General features: G+C 37.2%; 1 protein-coding gene across 1 annotated transcript in view; it reads right to left on the reverse strand.

The window, feature by feature from the left end:
* Positions 1–23,041, reverse strand: part of LOC131223798 (probable LRR receptor-like serine/threonine-protein kinase At1g06840) — a 92,513-nt gene that overhangs the window by 43,499 nt on the left and 25,973 nt on the right. The window contains exons 3-8 of the mRNA XM_058219311.1: positions 19,170–19,320; positions 9,331–9,402; positions 9,100–9,171; positions 5,949–6,092; positions 5,767–5,838; positions 5,439–5,510 (exon numbers count right to left, since the gene is read on the reverse strand). Of these exons, the coding sequence (XP_058075294.1) occupies positions 5,439–5,510; positions 5,767–5,838; positions 5,949–6,092; positions 9,100–9,171; positions 9,331–9,402; positions 19,170–19,320 (583 nt within the window). The remainder of the gene's footprint in view (positions 1–5,438; positions 5,511–5,766; positions 5,839–5,948; positions 6,093–9,099; positions 9,172–9,330; positions 9,403–19,169; positions 19,321–23,041) is intronic.

Raw genomic sequence — 23,041 nt, forward strand, 5'->3', positions numbered from 1 at the left:
GACCTCTTATATTAACAGAACACTGAAAACTATATATATTAAATAAAACTTAAAAATAGGTCAGACAATTTTTAGACAGATAGTCAAGTGGGTGAAAGGTGAAGAGAAATGAAAATAGAAAAGATCAAGATTAACAAGTAACTAGAATCATGATCTTAATTAGACAAAGCATGTGTAAAAGTGGGAGCTTATTCAGGTCCAAGAGAGCAGCACCATCTATTCAAAATGTTAGCAAGTGTAAGCACCAAGCCAGTGGCAATGACAACAGCACCTTGGGTAGATGGTTTCTTAGACCAAGACCTCCACATGATTCTAAAATCTCTAAAATCACATGGCATCATATATAGGAAAACAGCACATAGTTAACTCAAATAGAGCAACCTCCATCTGAATATAGTTGATAAAGATCCAACACTCCTTTTAGGAACTTACATTTGGTTTATATTCCCCGCAGAAGAAACACTGGTCTTGTACCTTTGTATGTTGGAAAATGTAAATTGTTAGATAATGTAGTTGAGGAAGTAAAAGGGGAATATGTCATCTAAATTTTCACAAACAACGTAACCTCTGATATAGCCTCCAGTCACCTTCTTATAAAGAAGAAGCACTATTTATTTTGGACCTCTTGTGTGGTATATTGTATATATTTAATGTTAGAAGATATAGGTAAGTTGTGTATTAAAGTGATTGTTAGGGATAGAAGTCACGGTCTTTATGTACAAACATGTTCTTCTTCTCCATCTCATGAGTAAACACATTGGGTGTAACTTACTTCGTCCAGCTGTCATCCAATTCGCAATAATCTTCTTAACACTACAAAGGTTGTATTAAAAGAAAGCCGAACTTGGAAGCTTTGTCGTGTCGACCAATTGGAATAATAGGCCTTGATCAAAGAAGAGCAAAGGGAAGTTGGTCCAACAAACCATCCTCCCACAATCGTTTTGGACACAAGTGCTAAAGGCACTAAAATTATCGAAACCCTTAACGGAGATGAGAAGCCACCAATGGGCTACATCTATGATGGGATGGAGAGGTCTAAAAATAAAATCATGGATTACTTTACCTATAAAGACCATGATTATAGGCCTATCTTAGAAATTATAGATAAGAGACAGGGCAACCAAATGTCATCTCTATTGTATTCGACTATCTATATCCTTAATTTTGTCGTAGTCTTTGCTTTCGCCGATTGGACTAAGGCAGAAACGATGCATATGGAAGACTTTCTTGACGTCTTCGAGAGAATGGTTCTAGGTAAAGAACATGATAGGATTTCTGCTCTACTAGACTTCTACGTAGAGTGCGGGGATTTTCTGAAGAGAAATAGTTACCAGGCATAGGACTATAAAATTACCAAGTAAATATGAACCTCTTAGCAAGTTGGTCTAGCTTAGAAATAGTTTCTTACAATGTACAAAGTCTAACCAACTTAAACTGTTATTTTCACAACTAACTAGTGAGCTATCTATGGAGTGGATCCAAACAGGAAAGATCCAGCACCGGAGAAGCTAGCCATGGAGATTCTTGACCTTACATGTTCTGCTAGCGGTTGCAACCACAACTGAAGTACGTTTGTGATGGGGACATCATGCGCACACGCACGCCTCCCCACGCACGTACACAAGGAGGAGGGCCCCACCTTCGATCTGGATCGATGACGACGTCCAAGGAGGGCCTCCCAGTTAGAGGACTGCATTTTGGTTCATTGGAGTGGATCCGATAGTCATGTGAATCTCACCATGGGTTCTCATGATCGTGGCCCACTATTCCAATTAATTTAGTACTTTAGGTTTTGCTTATTATTGTTATTAGGAGTATCATGGACGGTTTAGATTGCTTTGATTAGTTGTTATTTTTTATTACTTCGTCGCCAAGTAATAGGTTGTGCACATGGCGCGAGTTTCGAGGTATAGGGTTTTATTATAAATAGGCACCCCTAGTAGTCTTTTTTATTAAATGAAGATTAATAAAATTGTTGCATTTTTCTGCTCCTCTAAATTTCCGAGTTGTGGAGATTCAATTGGGTGCGAAACCCTCCCTTCCTCGAATGGCTGACTACCGTGGTGCAAAGCCACACCTATCTCGATTCGCCACCAACTTCTACCATCTATATTTCTCCTCCTATGATCACTTACGCTTCAAATTCATCCTCTATTGCAGTCGTTTCTCTCTACAACAGATTTCCAGAATCTGGCCCTATAGGAGGGCTGAAACTTCGTCGGAGCACCACGCACAGACCGTGCATCGGATCAGGTTGAAATTTGGAGGTTTTGTGGCCCACCCCTGGTCGACCAAGGCCAAGCTGGCCATTTTTTTGATTTGTGGGCCCCACACACGTGCGGGCCACCTCCAGCGCACGTGCATCTAGGCCTTCACCTTTGTCCACACCTGTGACGCGTCTCTGGTTCGTCTCTCTCCTCTCTTTCACCCCTCTTTTACCCCAAACCCCTAACCCTAACCCTAAATTACTCAAATCCTCAATTTTATGCCCATTTCTTCAACCTTAGGGTTCCCCGAATTGAAATATGTGAATCTCTTGGATTGAGAATTATTTTTGTGCATGTGTGGATGAATTTACCCTCCTCTGATTATTGTTTGGTCTATAATTTTGATTAATCCAGCCCTACCTTGTGTAGGCCTGAACCTACATAGATTCCCCTTGATTGAATGCTTCAACTTTTGTGTGGGATATGGAATTTTGTGCAATTGTTTTTGAGCTAACGTGATCTAAAGCCTGACAATCTTGCACATCATATTTGAATTTCATGTCCTACGTCAGTTTGAGTCGGTAAGTTATGTAATTCACTCTTTAAATGTTGAATTTAGATTTTAGACTTAGGGGGTTAAAACTTAAAAAGTAAACGACCATCGCTAATTCACTTTCAATTGGAATGTTATGCAGATTCACACTAAAAAAAGGAATCATGTTAAACAAAAACAAAAGCTTTTTGACTTAGTCTTCGTCCAATACAACCAAAAGTTGGGAGAACGATTCCAAGCTAAGAGAAAGAGGACCTAACATGGGTAGATAGTGAGTGGCTTGTAGAGACATAGGACCTAACATAGGCCCAAGTCGAAGATGCCGCATTTGGATCAGCACCTGGAGGTTGTTCTTCCACTCGAAGGCAAAGAAGATGGGTGAGTAGTAGCAGGCCCAATAGCAGTCAAGGCCAAGAAGTAGATAAGATTTAGGAAACAGAAGAAGAAGATGATGATCAAGATCAACCATTAGATGTGGATGAAGTACCGGTGTGAACCGATGATGAAGAAACAAAAAAAGATGAAGTATACAACAAAGAAGGAGACGACTCTGATAATGATGATAGTGGTGATCAGGTGCCACTATGGCAACTAGATTAATGTGTATCATAGCCTATGTTTATTTTTTAGATTTTAAATTTATGAGTCCATAAGTTATAACTTTTAAATATGTAAGTTGTGCTCGTCATTTGTAAATTATAAATTGCATATGCATTAAGTTGTAACTTGTAAGTTGTATACATCAATGATTCAAGATTCAAGTTATCAATAAAATTCTATGTTTGAAGTTTTTAATCATTAATTCTCTCTTAGTCTTGTGTAACTTGTTGATAGTTTTATTATATATAATATAAGTAATTAAGTATATACTATATGACTTAATTTATAGATGGTGTCATAGTCATACTACAATGAAATAGATAAAAAGAACCCAATCAAATCACTTGTGGTAATTAGGCATAGTTTTTTCCTAATTTTTTAGAATATTCTTCGATTTTTCCCCATTTTTCTGTTTTTTTTTTCCTCAAAAGAAAAAAGGGGGCCAGAGGCCTGGGTGATCACTTATGCTGGTATGCGATCGCTTATGCAATTTAACAACATTGATCCTAATGTTTCCCTCACACTATGATACATTCCCCGATGCATGTGATATTTCCCTATGTTTCCTGATATGTTTCCATATCCAAAGGGTGCGATACATTCAATGATAACAATATGGAAAACACTGCTGTCACATAGTGTATGGCAATCGAACATTTGATTTTCCCTTTTTAATAAATGATTTTCTCCAATGTGATGCAGCTAATTTCTTGTGATATGTCATGGTCACGAATGTACATTGTCACCACACATAACAAAAACCTTAAAGGGGGGAATTTGTGCAAATTTGGTGTGTATTTACCTGCTGAGATTTGGGCAGGCATAACTAGGGCTTTAATGACAAGGCTCACTGGGTCATTACTCATTACTGAAATACCTTTTGTCGCTGTTCGGTATGTTATGTGTCTCTATTTATATAAAGTGTACTCCTTTTACATATGACAGGAAAATGTTATCAACTCTTTTCAACAAAGTAAGGTTGTTATAAAGCTGCCTTTCAGATACACACACACACACACACACACACACTTCTACTCTTCTTCTTCTTCTTTTTTCTTTTTTCTTTTTTCTTTCTTTTTTTTTTTTTTTTTTTTTTTTTTTTTTTTTTTTTTTTGTGCAACTGATTTTGACAAGTTTTTAGTCTTTCTACTTCCACTTGTTTCCTCAACTTTGTCAACCCTTTCAGCCTACCTCATTCCAGTCTACATATCTCCATTGGCATCTTTCGTTTCTATCCCCTCAGTTCAAATTGTGATGCCAAAGCATAGATACTGATTGAACAATTCAACCATGTTATTTATTTATTTATTCAACAAACTATTGGTTTTTGGCCTTTAGCATGTTAGATTTATCAAACATGGACAACTAAGCAAGGCCCAAACCAGGACCTGATACATTAAATTGATTATATCTTATAGTGAGACAATTATTTATTGATTGTACAATGAACAGCAATATTGACAAGCAATAGAAGGTAAATGTACAGGCGATTTCAGGGCAGGATGCAGATCTACAAAGGATCGACTAAGATCAGCACAAGATTATCTTATCCGTAAGGAACAAGACTAGGAAACCTACACCACATATCTGTAAGATTCTTACAGCATCATCGCATGGACAAAATTTAATAGATACCTATGATGATTATTATTATTCTTTTAAAAGGTCTCGGTCACAAAATTAGTGAAACCCATACCAGAAGAAGAGAAAGAAATAAAGAAACATAATGTCTTTTTTAATGTCAAAAGGAAGAAGTGAAGCATTTACATTGAACTTGAAAACATCATGTAGTGTTACAGTTTTGGGGCTTTCTAAAATGAGCTAAGAACCATTCCTCACATAGTTCTTTCAACAATGTAACATCTGAAGTCCATTGATTAGGGAACTTTAAAAGTAATGATTTATTCCTATGTAGCCTTCAAAGAAAAAACATCACTCCACGTTTTCTAACATCAAGGTAAGAAAGATCACACTTTATAATCCAAAATGAGGAAACAAGCATCAGTGCAGGGATGAAAGTCAGGAAATTAAATTAAGAGTTACCCACAATAGAAAATTACTACAAGGAGAGAACATACAAGATGAGCAAGTTTGGCAACTGAGAAAACTCTGGAGGAAGAATCCCAGATAAGTTGTTATTGTCCAGTAGGCTGCAAACAATTCACTTTGTTAATAACAAAAGCGTGAACTCAAAGAAACCCGCATACACTTAATAACCGACAATCAACCATCTGAAGGCATGCCACACCTTAAACTCGGAGCTAATAGCACACCATAATGTAAATATAAATGGGAGCAGTCTCAACTTTTTCCTTTTTTCTTTTCTTTTTTTTTTTTTTTTTGGGTTAGCTTGTTAGTACACACCCATGTCAGTACACACACTCCATGTTAGCAGTCTCAACTTACAAGTGAACAAGACTTGGTAATCTGGAAAGCTCACGTGGAATTTGCCCACTAATTGAATTATTATTCATGTGGCTGCCAAAAAGAGAGATTTTTAACAAGCAATTAGAAAATAATTTAAGTGCAAAATAGTGAAACTTTGTTGCCAACTAAAACAAACAGCACAAACCAAAACCACCACTCACAAGTGTTTTGTTTTGTTCAAGTTTGCAAATGATTTTGGTAATGGTCCTGATATTTGGTTCTGGTCGATTTGAATTCTGTCCAAGTTAGGGAGAAAACCAATCTCATCAGGCAAAGAACCCGTTAGTTGGTTTCCATTCAAAAGCCTGCATATAAAGAATAGTACAACTATGTCAGCATTCAAGAAATTGGAAAAGTTTTAGTAACAAGATAACTAACTGAAGAATAATAAATAAACTGATAATGGAAGTATCATTGATAGTAACTTCTCTTCAGTTTCAGAGGAAGTGTCAAACAATATTTCTGCCACTACATAAACATTATTACATTAGGCTTATAGTTTTATCAATATAGTCATTACCATAGCCTTACAACAGCTACTTGAGTCAGCTTTACAAATCGCGTTTCATCAAGCAAACCATGTCCTGAAAAGTGAACAAGCCTTCATATCCCTTCTCACCACTTCAATCCTAATGTTCCCCTCATTTGAGCCAACACTGTTCTTCCTTGCACATGACCAAACCATCTCAATCAGCTCTCCATCATTTTCTCTTATTGGGACTGTCCTAAACTAATTTGAATATCTCTGTCTTTCTGAGTCTTCCCACATATCCTTCTCAACATCCACATTTTTGCAACACAAAATCTCTGCTCATGCTGCTTTACTTCCTTTTAAGGATAGAGGTAGAACCCTTTGCAAAATACTTCCTTATGTAATACTTTGGACCATCTGGAAAGAACAAAATAAAATAATTTTCAAGAATACACCTTCACCAATTAATAGCCTTAAGGAGAAACTTAACTTCTCATGAATTTGTGGTCGTGCAAAGGCCCCAAGAGTGTTTAAACCACTGTTCTGGATAGGACCTAGAGTGACAAGGTTAATGATTATAGAAAACCTCTGAAGAAGACTACCATTCTAGCCCCATTGCTAATGGGTTGGTGCAAGCCCAATGTAGATGGTCACTCAATGGGGAACCCTAGTGTTGGGGGAATCATCAAAGATGACAAAGGGTGGGGCAAGTTAGCATTTTAAGGACCCCCGGGCATTTGGGACTCCAACCATGTGGAATTGAAAGCGATAAAGATTGGGTTGCATCTAAAGAAAACTACCCCCAGCTCCTTAGGTTGGCTTATTATTGAAGGGGACTTGAAGAGCTCTCTAGCATGGGCTTCTGAGCCAAAGTTAACTCTTTGCAAGCAATGCTTGAGCATTTTATTTTATTTTTTGTTGAAGACTAAGCCGTGCTTTAGCATTAATGATATCAAGAGGCTGATTTCACCTTTTTAAATATATTTTATCTTAATGCCTAGAGAGGTTTACTCCCTGGCTGATTATTTAGCCAAAGAAGTTGAGAGATAAGATTTGTATGCTAGAAAAACTCATCCACTGTTTTAGTGGATAGTATCTCTGTTTTATATTAATAAATTGCCATAACTTGAAAGCAAAAGCCCAATCTCCATCCCAAAAGCCTAACCCATCAAGTTTCTTACACTGAATTTTCACAGGCATGCAGCGATCACACAACACTCCAGAGGCACATCTCCACTTCATCCACCCATCTCTTAGGTCCAATCTTATTAGAAGAAGCATCTTCATCAATCTTCCCACCCTTTTGAATAAAACTAAAATAACAAAGGAAAATTTTGCTCCTAACCCAGCACTAACTATGTTAGGTTGTATAGTGTAGTTGTTGTTGCTTTAGCCTTTATTTATTATAAGGGAAATCATTCAGTGAAGTTTTCCCAATCACATGCGTTTTCTAAGTTGTATATTTGATTTGTGAGTTCTATACCCAATAAGAGTTACAAACAAATTTAGGTCTAAAACAAAAAGCCATCATCCCGAAAGCTCTCCCCTTTTTGCTACATTCTTCAGCTTCCATTGAAGGAGAAGGTTCTTAGTCGTGGGATTCAGATTCAACAAAAAAATTAAGATGTGGAGAAATCATCCATTTAGGTGGTCAAGAAATTTCAATAAAACAGTAAGATATGTTTTTATCGAGGGAGAAAAATTGGTTTTTTTAGTTGCTCTACTTTAAAGAGACAATTGGAAAAATGGTCAAAGAAAGAAACAGTTGTACATAAAACAGCAATGCCCTTGCAGGAAATTTAACATTCTCAGGATGGATGCCTTGTATCACTGGCTCACTGCAGACAAACCGACAGACTCATTTTGGCTGAACATTTGTTGCCACGATTCCAAACCTTTTGCAGACCTTCCTCATTGATGGTATATCGGGATATAGTGTTGTGGTGATCCCTGAATTGGGAGAAGATCTTGTTTGAATCATTTGACTTACCCATCATAAGGGAGGTGAAGGATAAGGCAGTATGGACAGAAGTATCAGCAGTTACTTTTAAACCAAATTCTTTTGCCAAGTTATTTCATTGAGTTTTTTTTCCCCCCTTTTTAGAAGTTCGTTGTTGAGAAATCTCGGTCTCTCCTTTTAATCTATTTGATAAGTTCCCTCTACTGCACCTGCTGGCCTTCCTATAGAGACCTTGTTCTTTTTCTCTTCTCCACTGACGAGTTGGTTCCTGTCTTGTTTTAGAAGTGGGGGCTCCTTTTTAACCAATTATGTTTATTGTCGGAGATGTCAAAAGGAAAACGGAGAGCTAATTTGTAGTGATTTTAGTTTCAGTCACTATCTTCTGGAAGCAATGGTATCAAAGAGATGATACTATTTCAAGTTTCAACAGTTCAGACCTATATGCTTGAAGTGTGATTAAGACGATGCAACAAAACTTATTAAGCAAGACATTCCGTTGACATGAATTCAGAGGGTTTCCTTGTACGTTCTTCACTACGTTGGCATAATATTTGCTATTGGCACATGGATATATATGCATGTATTATGCAAGTATATGCCCATCTATTGGCACACACAGAGATACAACTACCCATGCATGATTATGAATCTAAATTTGAGTGTCCAAATTGTTTCAAGGTTCAGGTGAGAGGAACTATATATTGGCACACAAAGGTATATATTCATCCACAGAGTATCTAGTTGGAGGTTCAAAACCCAGATATTGGCACACTTATATAATCATAAATGCATATATTATGCAGATACATTTGCGATTGTCTGAATTATTTCAACAAAAACGAACAGTTATTGAATCCAATATAGTCTCAATTCAACTTACAGGAGTTGCAAAGACTTAATATTGCCTATCTCCTTGGGTATACTGCCGCTCATCTTGTTCCACATAAAATCCCTTACAGAACAAAGAACAAAGCATCAGATGTAGTGAATCTTACACTCAATCAGGAGAATGACATTCTAAAACAAATTCGACATCTACAAACTCGATGTTGGCAATTAGTCCATGACATTGTTTTTGTCATTGTGTTAATACAATGTACGTATGACTCACAATATTTCCAGATAAGATAGTTGACCAAGCTCAGGGGCTAAACTTCCAGAGAGATTCTTATTCAGCAACTGCCTGCAAAAGAAAGCACAGCACCAATTATTAAAAGTTGATTTATATTATAAGAAGAGGATAGGGTATATGGATGAGGAGAAACAAGCAAAGAGGAGAATACTGGAAACATTTGAAGAGAATGGCTTCATTGTGATTAAGAGAGGGGACATCGCCGTCATATGGTACAAAATACATTTGCTTTTAGACTATACAGCTATTGGTATTAAAGAAGATGAGAGAGAGAGAGAGAGAGAGAGAGAGAGAGAGAGAGAGAGAGAGTGATCTCCCCCCAACCATCTTTTAACAAAACATAAAAAAGAATGGTGTCATTAGCACCAATACATGAACACACAGCCAACTGAAATAAATATCATACATTGCATAAGCGCAAATTTACCCACATCAATGCACACAATATCATGAAGATGAGTAGAATTCTCGCATACAAAATGACAATCCACTTCAATGTGCTTTGAACTGTCATGAAAAACAGGATCGGAAGGAACATGGATAGCAGCTTGATTGTTACAATATAATGGGGTGGGAGTAGGAGCTGCTATGCCCAAATCCTGAAGTAGAGACTTTAGCCTTCACACACAGCATGACCCATGGACCAGTATCCTACTTTGACAAATGAACGACCAACAACAATTTGCTTCTTGCTCTTCCAAGAGACATGATTGCCTCCCAGGCTCCCACAAAGGTACAGGCGTACAGTAACCCATAGTGTAACTACGGGCATTAGAAGATCCAGCCCAGTCCGCATCACAGCATGCACTGATATGAAGATGACTGTGATCAGCATAAAGAAGCCCCTTTCTAGGACTAAACCTGGCATAACAAAGAATGCGATATATAGCGTTGAGATGGTAGGAACATGGGGCATGCATAAACTAACTTAGGCATAGGCTATATTGGTCGAGTGACTGTCAGATAACTCAGCTTTCCTACCAAATGAAGATACATGTCTGGATCTTTGAGACACATTAAACTCATGGTGCTATCAGAGTATCAACACATCAAGCACCCAGCCTATTGGTTTCCCTGAGGGCGTGTTTGATTTTTCAATTCACCGAAAATACCATGTAAATATCTAATGCTTATTTCCCCTGTATTTACCTCACTCTTTCCAACGTTTGATTTGACCACATGCTTTTTTGACTCAAAAATCGAGAACACCACAACATATTTGTGGGTCCCACTGTGATGTATATCGCTTATCCACACCATTCATCTATTATGCCTAATGCATTTATGGCATGAGCCAGAAAATGAGGCATATCCAAAGCTCAAGTGGACCACGCCACGGGAAAAAGGGAATCGAATACTTACCATTAAAAACCTCTTAGGGCCACTGTTTCTTGTGGTGTGGGCCATTTGAGTGTTCGATGTGCCTCATTTTTCGACTCATGCCTTAAAATATTGTGTTAAAACGGCTGGACGGAATGTATATATTATATACATCACCTTGGGGTCCACAAATATAAAAGAGCTCTTTTGAACCGGTTTCCAATGTAGCAAGTACAATGGATTTCAAACGATTTTCAAACAGGTGAAATGGTAATAATTACCCATTTCAAAGGTATTTACACAAGCCCTGAAAAATCAAACATGCCTTAGAGGTCAAGAACATATTTTTGCTAAGAAACAAATATTTCTTTCTTGGACCAAGCAACTTTAATTCCAAGAAAATACTTTGGTATGCTCAAATACTTGATTTCAAAAGTTATTGCAAGAAAAGTCCCCGTATCAGCTATCTCAGATTCATTGTCATCTACGAAAATGCAAGGATAGTAGAGGAACCAAACCATTTGATAAACATTAAATGATCACATGAGTTGGGACCAAAACCCAATATGAGAGATAGCTTTGTTGAATTTTTCAAACCATGCCCAATGGGATTGCTTAAGCCATATAAAGCCTTATTTAACTTGCATACCTTCCTTTTTGATCGAGGTTAATGGAACCAGGAGAAAGGGACATGTTTACCTCTTAGTGAAGGTCACTGTGGAAAAATGCATTCCTCACATCTAACTGAAGAAGAGCTAGCTACAACAAGCAACAATGGCGAGAAGAGCACGAACTGAGTTCAGCTTCGCGAGTGGAGAGAACATCTCATGATCATCCACTCAGAATATCTAGGTGAACCCCTTCACCACCAAATGAGCTTCATGTTTGGCAATCGATCCATCTAGGTTATACTTTAGTGTGTGCAAACATTTACATCCACCACATGTTTACCATCCGGCAAGTCCACCAGATCCTAAGTCCCTTGCTTCTCAAGCAGTCTTCTCAATCATAATTACTTTCCAACAAGGATGAGGCAGAGCATCTGCAACTAAATAAAGGATAGGCCAGAGGATGTAGAAGAAAGAAAGGGCCTAGAAAGATGTTGCAACAAGTAACAAAATTATTAATTAGATATGAAGTACAAAACTGTTTGACTTTGCAAAGGGCAATTGGCAACTCAGTAAAGGATGTCAAGGAAGCTAATATGTGAGCCAAGTACCCACCAGCTCATGGTTCTGAATATCGGTATCAGCAGGCATATCGGCCTAGCTAAAAATGATATGTTACAGGCATCGGGTATTCAGTATCAACCCCACATGTTTCAAGATTTTTTAAGCCAAAAAAACACAGGAAAAAAAAAAATCAGAAGGGGAGGAATAAAATAAGATATTCAAAAATCTATCTTTTTTTATTAACATGTATGTAATGGAGTATCAGACCATTCTTTGGTTAGAATGTTGCATGTCAAGTTGACCAATTGTAAGCTATGTTATCGAGTCTTCGAGCTGTAAAGTTTTAATGCATGTCATTAATTGATATGATATATGATTCTATTAACTACTCTACTATCATCTTCGTTGTTCATGAATCATGATTTATAAAGTGCAGTGTATATATTACATAGGCAAAGAAATAGATTATATGAAAGGGAACTACATTACCACGGTTCACATTATCGAAAAACATATATAATGTAAATATGCATTCACAAAATAATTACTTAGTTAACCAAGACGCGTCCAAGTGCTTTACCTTGTTGAGACAAAACGGATGCTTGAGAAGGGAATATAATAAATACATTATACACCAAACATTAAAAGCATAATCCATAAACACCAAGCAATGAAAGCATAGTCGATGAACAATTAAAGGAAAATGTACGTATAAAAATTTGTACATATAATAATAATAATTATTATTATAAAATAAAAAAATAAAAAAATGAAAGGAAAATGATTATCATTTTTAAGATAGAAAGTAAATAAAATAAAATAATTTAAAAAAAAAACAAAAACTAAAAATAAAAAATAAAAAAAAGAGCATATAATCATTTTAAAAATAAAACAAGGAAAAAACATTTAGAGAATGGTAAGAAAAGAAAGAAAAGAAAAAATGTGCACAAATAATGGGATTGATCTCATGCATGAATGTATGCCCAAATTGCTTAAAACAACTTGATCCTCAAAGAAATTTAAAGAAAAAGATGAAAATAAATGAATAATAATCGAATTACGATTCATCCCCAAACAATGGCTCAAAAATGCGAAAACTTTTGGAATTAACGACATTTGTGCTAGATATATGTTCAACATACCTAAAGCGACAATTCCCCAAACTAATTTGATGAAATTTTGAAAAAAAAAAAAAGGGCTAGAAAATGCTAGAAATACCCAAAAAAATAAATTTAAGAAGTACAAACCAACTGATTGCGCACATGAACCTATAGAGGTATACATTACACATGCCATTCATGACTCATTTTAAAAAAACACTTGAAAAAACAAAAAAGAAAAAGAAACTACCTAAAAACTATGCAAAAACTAGGTGAAAATTGGAAATAATCGAAAAAAATGAAGCAAATATGCCGAAATCAAACACAAATTAAGCATGATTTGGTCACATTACATTGAAAGGACATGAAATCAGCAAGAAAAATCAAAAGAGAAGGATCTGCACCTTTTTTTGGATTTTCTCCAAAATGGGCACCAAAGCTTCAATTCTTCAAATACATGATTTTTTATTTTTTTATTTTTGGATCTTCGAAGATGAGCAAGAAGTGATCGAAAATGTTTTAGAAACCCTCGACAAGCCTCCAATTGTTAAAAAAATGAGAGAGAAAAGAGAGATGAAAAAGAAACAAAAAATGGGCCTTTTATGTGTATCGGCCGATACTGGTACACGATTGTCGTATCGGCACTAAGGCCTAAAATTTCAAGTTGGGGTCAATTCGGCCCAGTATCATGTATCGTATCAAGCTGATATGAATATGATATGCTCGTGTCGGCTGATTCGACATTGATATTGTGTTCCATGGAGCCGCTTAGCTTTGAAAATGACAATTGGCACATCAAGAGAAAACAACAAGGATGCTAATGTGGGAGCCAAGTCAGAGGATAAGTAGCGGACACCCATCTCATGTAGTTAACTGTTCTACCTGTGAGTGTATACCTTTAAAGGCTTTTCTACAGACTTGGACCCTGACAAGGATTGGAGAAATCCTCAATGACTAGAAGTGGGAGAGCATCATCATTAGATGAAACAGGGTTGGCTGTCTTGAGACTAAAATAAAGAACGATCTCAAAGAATGTGACATGACTAGAGGCATACCTTTTCTAAATCACAATATATTTACACTTATATCCCTTTTGTGTCTGTGAATCCCAAAAAGACACCACTGGTGGACATATGACCTAATATATCTCTAGAAGACCCTAAAATGTGAACAAAGCAAACACTTGAGGAGGAATGTTGAACAATGGTAAATTGAGCTTTAAGAGTTTAAGGGGGCAACTATTTCCAAGAACAAGGTTTGGCATCTTATTGATCATGTAGGCCACAATAAGAATTGCTTCACCCAAGAAGATTTAGGAACCACTATCCGTTTAACATAGATCTAGTTACTTCAAGGGGCCAATTCTTTCGATCAACAACCTCATGTTGTCAGTGTATATGGACAAGAAGTTTGAAATTCTACACCATGATCAAACAAGCAGCTTCGTAGATTATGGCTTTGATATCCCTTTGCATTATCTGACCCAAAAGCTTTCACTTGAGCATTAAAATGAGTATGGGCCACTTTATGAAATTATTTTAAAAGTAAAAGGCACTTCGCTTCTAATTTTCATCAAATTTATTGGTGCAGCTAACGAATGAGAATCGTCAGCCGCACAAAACTATATCAAACCCAAGAACCAAATCATAACCAAACACACCTAATCCAAGAAAAGAAATTCTTCCACTTGAAAAGAAAGGAAAAACAATGCAATAATTAGCAAATAATCAAAGCTCTCACTAGTTTTGATGGCCTAGATCATATGCCCCACTTGTGAAAACATGCACTTACACAAACCATAGAGAAGGGTTGACACCCAAGGTTTGTAGAAAAGAGAAATGTCCAAAAGTTGCTGGACATTTTCTGTTGATTGAGTTTTTATATAAAGGAAAACAAAAGAGAAGCCCTAACACTAATTTGGGCCTTACATCAAGCATAAGCTATGGGTTGGATGTTATAATCTCAGCGCTACAATCTTTTTTTAAAGGAATATGACTAAAATACCCCTATCTACTTAAGTGAGACATAAGCAGAGCAAAAATAAACAAAAATTCGTCCAAAAATAAGATGAATTTCAGAACTAAAGGTAAACGCCGCCAAAAGATCCTTTTGTGGACCCAAAAGTGTACCAATAGTGCCACGACGCATGGTCCATTGATGGGTCTACGGACTTGGCCCATTATGGAAGATATTTAGGCCCCTCTCCACCCTCTAATCTATCTCAAAACTCCTCGTCAAGTACATTAGCTGATCCATCAAAATTTGGTTGTCCACAAAGATGGAAACCCAGTAAAATATGGATTCGAAAAGTATTATTTAATAAAGAGATCTGGGAACCCAGATTGGGACTCTCATCATCCTCCCCAAGTTGGGAAGGACTCAATCTCGAGTCAGATCCATTGCCTGCTGCCCTGCATGGTGTAAGATCAATAACATTGAACACATTAGAAGTGTTCACTCCAGGTGGCAGCTCAATATGATAAGTGTTGTCATTAGTCCGCTTCCAAATCACCGGCAAATCATTTTCTGCTTCAACTTGTAAGCACCCACCACAAACCTTTCTTTTCGCATATAGACCAACACTAGATCTCTCTTTTAAAACCACCTTCCAACGTCGTCTATCTATTGCAAAACTTGCATGAGATAGAACGCTTACGTCCCCCGTGGTTGCGAGTTTCGCCAGGAGCCTCTCTCCCATAATTCAATACTATTTTCTAATTATCTTTCATGAAGGTGTATGTATTTTTCCAACCATTGTGAATCGTCCACCGGTCATACTGCCATGGTTGACCCAATAATATGTGGCACACGTCCATCCCTTAGGCTATGTCACACCAAACATTGTTATTATAGGTTTACCAATTGTGAATAAAACTAAACAATGGGAAACCTTTACCTTACTACCTTCTTTAAGCCAAGCAAGTCTATATGGAACTGGATGTCTCTCAGTCTTCAGCTAGAGCTTTTCTACCACCTCTTTAGAAATGACATTTTCTTAGCTATCACCGTCGACGATCACCCCATAGACTTCACCATTCACTGTGCAGCTCGTGTAAGATATTAGTCCGCAACCAATCATCTTCCTTAGGCGACTCAAGAAGAGCCTTTTGGATCACCAACGTTTCTAGACCATCACCATATATTCTATTGACTCAACCATCAATATCATAATCTGCACCATGTGTCCTCTTTGTGGTCTCGCCCTCATCATCAACTGATTGTTCCTCCACAACTGCTTCGGAGCTACTGGCCAAGTTTGTTGTTTCCTACATTCGGAGGAAACATGCCCAATTCCTTTACATTTGTAGCACCAAATGTTATTCTGACCTATTCATCCTCCTTGTCGTTTAGAACTCGCGACCCAAATGCTGCAGTAACATTTTTGGACTGACTCAAATCCCATGCAGACTTACTACTACTTTCACAAATATCAGTGGATCAATTAGCATCTTCCATGCAACCATACCTACCTTTGCTCCTCTTCTCAACCAAGGTGGCTTGCCTATATGCTTCCGCAACAGTGAACACTGGCCGAGTCCCCAGCTATTCTGCAATAGTAGGCCACAACCCATTCATGAAATAAGTAACCAGCTACTCTTTGGTCTTGGATAAATTATTCCAAGCCACCAGATGATGGAACTCTTCTGCATACTCTTCTGTGGTCATATCCACTTGTCAGATATGCAGTAATTGCTGGAAAAGAAACTACATGTAGTCAATGGGCAAAAACTAAAAAGGCATCCTTCATGAGAGACTTCATATTCTCCCATCTTTTCACCTTGGACTTTCAGCGCCTTTCTCGGGTGGCCTTAACCTATTCCCACCACACTGAAGCTCTACCTTTCAACTTCATGGTGATTATTTTCACCTTTTTTCTTCATCCACATCTTTGTAATCAAATATCATTTCCATTACATCGATCCATTCGAGAAAATGGTCCCTGCACATACTACCATGGTATTTAGGGACTTCTACCTTCACTTCCAACCCCCTACTTCGGTCATAATAATCCCTTCTTCTTACTCGCCATATTTCAACAAATGGAGCTTTACAATGGAACGGGTTAATGTCACTCCCACACGACTGATTGTCAACATTTTCCTAAGTCAGTGGCTCATTCCTCGCTAATAGCGTAACGAGTTGTAGGGAGATGGTCTGCATTTGCCTTTCTAACACGGTAAATCTCTCTTTTGTTGGATCTACGTCTTTGCCGTCTATTCTTTGTGCACCACGGCATTTACCTCTACGCGCCATAATCGTAGAATAAGAAGTTCATGCAAGAATGAAACAATAGAAGAAGCAGAGACTCTGATACCAAATCTTGTATAGCTAACGAATGAGAATCATCAACCGCACGTAACTATATCAAACCTTAGAACCAAATCAGAACCAAACACACCCAATCCAAGAAAGGATATTCTTCAACTTGAAAAGAAAGGAAAAATAATACAATAACAAGCAAATAACTAAAGCTCTCACTAGTTTTGATGGCCTAAAGCATACGCCCCACTTGTGAAAACATGCCCAAGGCTTGTAGAGAAAAGAAATATCCCAAAAATTGTTGGACATTTTCTGTTTATTAAGTTTTTATATGAAGGGTAACAAAAGAGAAGCACTAGAATCTGGGCCTTACATCAAGCATAAGCTATGGGTTGGATGTTCTATTCTTAACCCTACAATCTTATTTTAAAGGAAAATGACTAAAATAACCCTATCTATTTAAGTGAGACATAAGCAAAAAAACAAAAAACAAAAATTTGTCCAAAAATAAGATAAAATTGGGAACTAAAGGTAAATGCCACCAAAAGACCCTTTTGTGGATCCAATAGTATACCACAGGTGCTACAATGCATAGTCAATTGATAAGTATACGGATTTGCCCCATTATGGAAGAATTTAAGCCCCTTTCCATGCTCTAATCCATCCCAAAACACCTAAGCAAGTACATCAACCCATTCCATCAACATTTGATTATCCACATCCTCATCATATATCTAGTAAAATCTAAAATAATCATCCACACAAGAAATAAAATACTTATAACTGAAAGCATAAACAATTGAGGCCAAACCCCATACATCATAATGGACTAAGTCAAAAGAAGCAATACGCTTATTAATTCTAGATTGATAAGTGGTCGACAATGTAGATAAAGCTGACAAGATGTATTTTACAAGTCGGATGATAAGAGGCTGTCAAGAATCTCCGGGGGCTGGTCCTTGCATCTCCTCGAAGTATACACCAATAACAGGTTGTCCGCAGGTTCCAATACCTCACTTGGAGTTGTCTGTGTTGAGACATAAGGACATTCTCAAAGAATATGATATCCTTGGAAATGTACATTTTTTGAGTAACCACACAATTGCACTTCTAACCTTTTTTTATTATTTAGATATCTCAAGAAGACGTAACTAACTGAGGGCTATGTTTATCTCAAGACAACCCTAAAATCTGAACAAAATATACACATCAAATGTCATTGGGGGTACAGAGAACAGTTGCGAATCGGGTTTTACTAATTTTGAAGGAGATGAGATGGCATCCTATTGATTACATAGGTAGTACTAAGATATGCTTCACTCTAATATATCTTTGGAACATCAAACCAATTAATACAAATCTAGTTACCAGCAGTGGATGGCAATTTTTCTGTTTCACAACTTTGTTTTGTTGACGAGTATATGGACAAAATGCTTGAAGTACAAGTCATGGTCACAAAGATATACAAGTTGTAGCTTGAGGGGAAGTGTAGGAAGATATAGGTGTGTGTGTGTAATTTCTTGTAGTCATGCAATCTACCATTTTCTATCTCCTATTAACGAAAGGGTTTTAGTTAACTAACAAAATATAAGTTGCCCTAAACACTCGCTCTCCAAATGAGTCCACGCAAGAGTTTTGGTAAACTTATCGGCCAATTGATAGTGAGATCTTACAAGCATGCAAATTTCATTAGTAGCAACTCTATCTGATGAAGTGATAATCAACTTCGATGTGCTTCGTCCCTTAAAAAGAAAAACTAAATTGCCGGTAACATGTGAAGCAACATGATTATCAGTATAGTTTGATTGATTCCAAATGAGTTTTGACTGGATTGGCACCCATAAAACTAGTCTCAACCAGTAAATCCATGCCTGTGCCTCACTATCATAGGCAATCCACAAGCAAAGAAAATGTGAAACAAATCTAGTAAAACTGAAAAGGTAAACAGTAAGTATCGAAAGCCTACAATTCTTGAACATGCAGATATCCATCATTGCGTGTCGTATTGAAGCACAAAACCCCTGTCCAATTTGATGTACATGGATCTCCGTTATTCCAATTTCTAAGATTCTTCTGAGGATCGTTCAAACGGCTTTTGATAGCCCTCAATGCAGCAACTGCAAATTAATACAATTAATCATCAGTATTTCACAACCAACCCCAATGATAGTATAAACAAAACAGTGTCAATAATATGTAACTCATACATAGTATCAATATCAGATGGGTAGAAAAGCTGACACCATGGGATCTTGAAAACCCCAACACACACACACGCACACAAAATGTTTGTTGTGTATATTTTACCTAATAAATGAATATGAAAGAGAAAATATGTATCAAATGACCAGAATACATTAGAAATATATAAACAGTGTATGGAGCTTTGCCCCTTCCAAGATCTTAACTGCTTCTAGACCACAGAGGACATTTCTGCCCAAGCTGCCTCATCCTCCACTGTTGATCAATGACTAAACTTTCTAGCCTTGGATAATGCCAACCTTCTTCCGTAAGAAGGTAAAGTAGAATTTCACAATCACCTCACGTATTAGTAACTTTCTCCTCAACTCTCTCTTCATTTACGAAAAGGCTATGGATTCAATTACAACTTTGCCTCTAATTGGAAATGCCAAGTAAATGTTACATTTTTGTCCCATTCTTTTAACCACATTGCTCTATACCTTTGCCGCCACTTAATTTCTTAGTCTTTCATTTTCATTTCAAGATCCAGATTTAACTGTTGGCGCTCATTCCTTTTATATTCAACATGGTGTCTACCTTTCCCTTTCCTATCAATAGCTTGAAATACATCCAACAAATAAGCCTTGGCTTCCTCCACCAAGCTGAAACAATCTTTTTTCCGCTACTTGATCTTGCCTTTTTAAGTAGCTAAAGTTTCATCATTAGTCTACATCCAGCCCAACCCTCAAATCTAAAAGAAGACCACCATTCTTTCATGTCAAAGATAAACTCATTGTCTTCAAGCCACGACAGTTCAAACCGGAACAGTTCGAGACCCCATGACTCCAACAGAATCAGGCAGTGATCAGATATAGGACGTGGCAAACCATATTGATTGATACTAGGAAAAGACGCGTCCCACTCAACTGAAATTAAAGGCCAATGAATCATTGACATTGCTCGTCTTTCTTGATGATTTGACTACGTGAATTTGGCATTGATCAGCGGAAGATTAATAAGATCATACTTCTCCACCAATGCATCAGGCCTTGTTTCAAATACTCTGTATTCCATCCAGTTGAGCTTAAAACTTAGGACAATAACTCAGATCATTTGGGCCATAAATTGCAGTGAAGACTCATCTCTGGCCATCAGTTAAGTTTTTTTTTTTTTTTTAAGAAATGACACCGAAAACAGATCTGCTGCTTAAGTTTTGGAGGTCATGTCAGTTTGATTAAGTCTGTGTTAGTTAATATGCTGTTCTATTGTTTGTCCAATTTCAATGCCCAGCTAGCTTAACATGTTGGAAAGAATCCAGAGGGAATTTCTTTGGCAAGGGGCTGAAAACAAAGAAAGTTTCACCATGTTGGGTGAGGTTTAACAACCAAGGAGTTCAGAAGTCCTGGGATTCATGGTCTAAAACTTACGAATTCTGCTCTTGTAGGTAAATGGCTGTGGAGTTTGGAGTGGAAGAGGATAGCCTCTAGTGGATGGTAGAGTTTTGTCAACTAAGCAATCTACTCAATATGTGGCCTCTGGGTTGTAGAAAGCAGTGATCATGGTTGAAAACCTATTTAGAAGGGAGATTTCCTTTGTCTTGAGTATGATAATTGCATCCAATTCTGGGAAGCAAGATTTTGGGACAAAGATGGTGACACCAGTGTTCGAAATATCGGTATCGCGTTACGTATCACATTCTTGGGATACGGATACGTATCGGTTATCGCATGGGATATATCGGTTGTATCGTGGAATGTATCGTTGTTGTTGGAAACATGTGGAATCATTGGAAATTGGTCGAATTTTTCAATGAAACTTCAGTGATTGTTAAAAAAGACATCAATACACATTTATAAATTAAAACATTACAAAAAAAAAGTATACATAATAGGTTTTCTTTGTATTGGGGTCCTAATCTATGCATTGTCTTATTGAATTGATGCAAGTATATTCAATGTCTATTCATATAATTAATAAATGTAAAAAAGACGTGTGGAAACACAAGCAATACGCTTAAAAGCAAAAGAAGAATCACTAGATTAGGTTACATACATGTTTGATTTGATGTTTGGACACAAATATTGCAAACGATTTGCAAGAAATTAGGAAATTTTGATTTTTTTTTTTCAATTTTCCGCAACTCTGCCCATCTCCTCCAAATCTCGAAATTGAAGCACCCAATTCATGATTTTTCATGTAAAATTCATGGATATATAACAATTTGACACTAATTTAACATGATTTACAAAAAATAAAAGGACTGAAATTCGAAAATGCTCACCAGATCGAACATGTGGGATATATCGCACTACTTGTGCGTTTCGTATCGCACTAGTGGGATACAAGATATATCGTGGGATATATCAGCTGATATCGTTGATATTTAATACACTGGGTGACACCAAAGGCAGAAGAATGCATCTCTCAGTTTGTCTCCTTCGTTGGTGAGCAGGAGGTTTGGGCCCCCTATTTTCTAAAGAAATCTCTCTAATCAGGAATTCTAACAATTCATTGATCTAATGGAGCTTTCACAAGGTCAAATAGTATCTTTGGGGAAAAGGGATAGATTGGTGTGGAACACATATATGGGGCCGCTTCCCTATCAAATCCTTTCATTCAGTTATTTCGGAGGAGTCCTCTTCTAGAGTCCTGGATCCCTTCATCATATATGGAAGTACTTAGCCCGCTGCAAATTTTTGCTTTTGAATGGTTATAAGGTAAGATAAAGGTTCTCAAGATTGACCATTTAAGGAGCAAACAAATGATCATTCCAAATGGTTGCATAGTGTGTCTATGTGATGCAAAATCAATGGACTGCCAAAAACGAATCAGCCGGATACAGAACTCAGGTGACCCACACCACAGGGAACAATGCTAAATCATGCCTAATACTCTAAGGAGTTGTTTGGATTTGGGCAATGTTTTGTGGTGACAAGCAGTCGGAGCAACCATGCATATTAATGGTCTATCAACCACCTTGTGCATGGAAAGCAATGCACTTTCAGACTATTCGTGGATATGTGACTGTTAGAACATGGATTGGGCATGGATATTGTGTCTACGTGATGCATAATCAATGGACCCCCAAAAAAAATCAGCCGGATACAAAACTCAGGTGGCCCATGCCACAGGGAACAGTGCCAAATCATGCCTAATACTCTACGGGCCTGTTTGTTTTCCAATTTCCTATGAAATGCAAACTAAATGAGCCATCATTATCATTTGAGGTGTTTGTTTAAATAGGAATTATGACTTGTAAATCGACAGTCAAATACACCAGTAAAGTAGGTAAAGTAAATTATAATCATTACATTTCACATTATAAAACTGTCATTTTTACAGTGATTTACGGGTGAAATAAACACTAGCAAAATCATCATTGCAGTCAAATGTAAGTGATGTCACCACACAATTACAAGAGTAAATAATCATTACCCATTTACAGCCTTTTACCATTTTAATTGGGAAACCAAACAGGCCATAAGGAACTGTTTATATTTGGGCAGAGCTGTGTGGTTACAACAAGCAATCTGAGCAACCATGCGTGTCCATGGTTTGTCAACCACATTGTGCACGGGAACCAATGCACTTTCAGATTGGTAATGGATATGTGATTGTTAGACCATGGATTGGGCGTCTCTGAAGGAGAGTGAGAAT

Source organism: Magnolia sinica, chromosome 13 (assembly GCF_029962835.1).
Source record: "Magnolia sinica isolate HGM2019 chromosome 13, MsV1, whole genome shotgun sequence".
NCBI classification, from domain to species: Eukaryota; Viridiplantae; Streptophyta; class Magnoliopsida; order Magnoliales; family Magnoliaceae; genus Magnolia; species Magnolia sinica.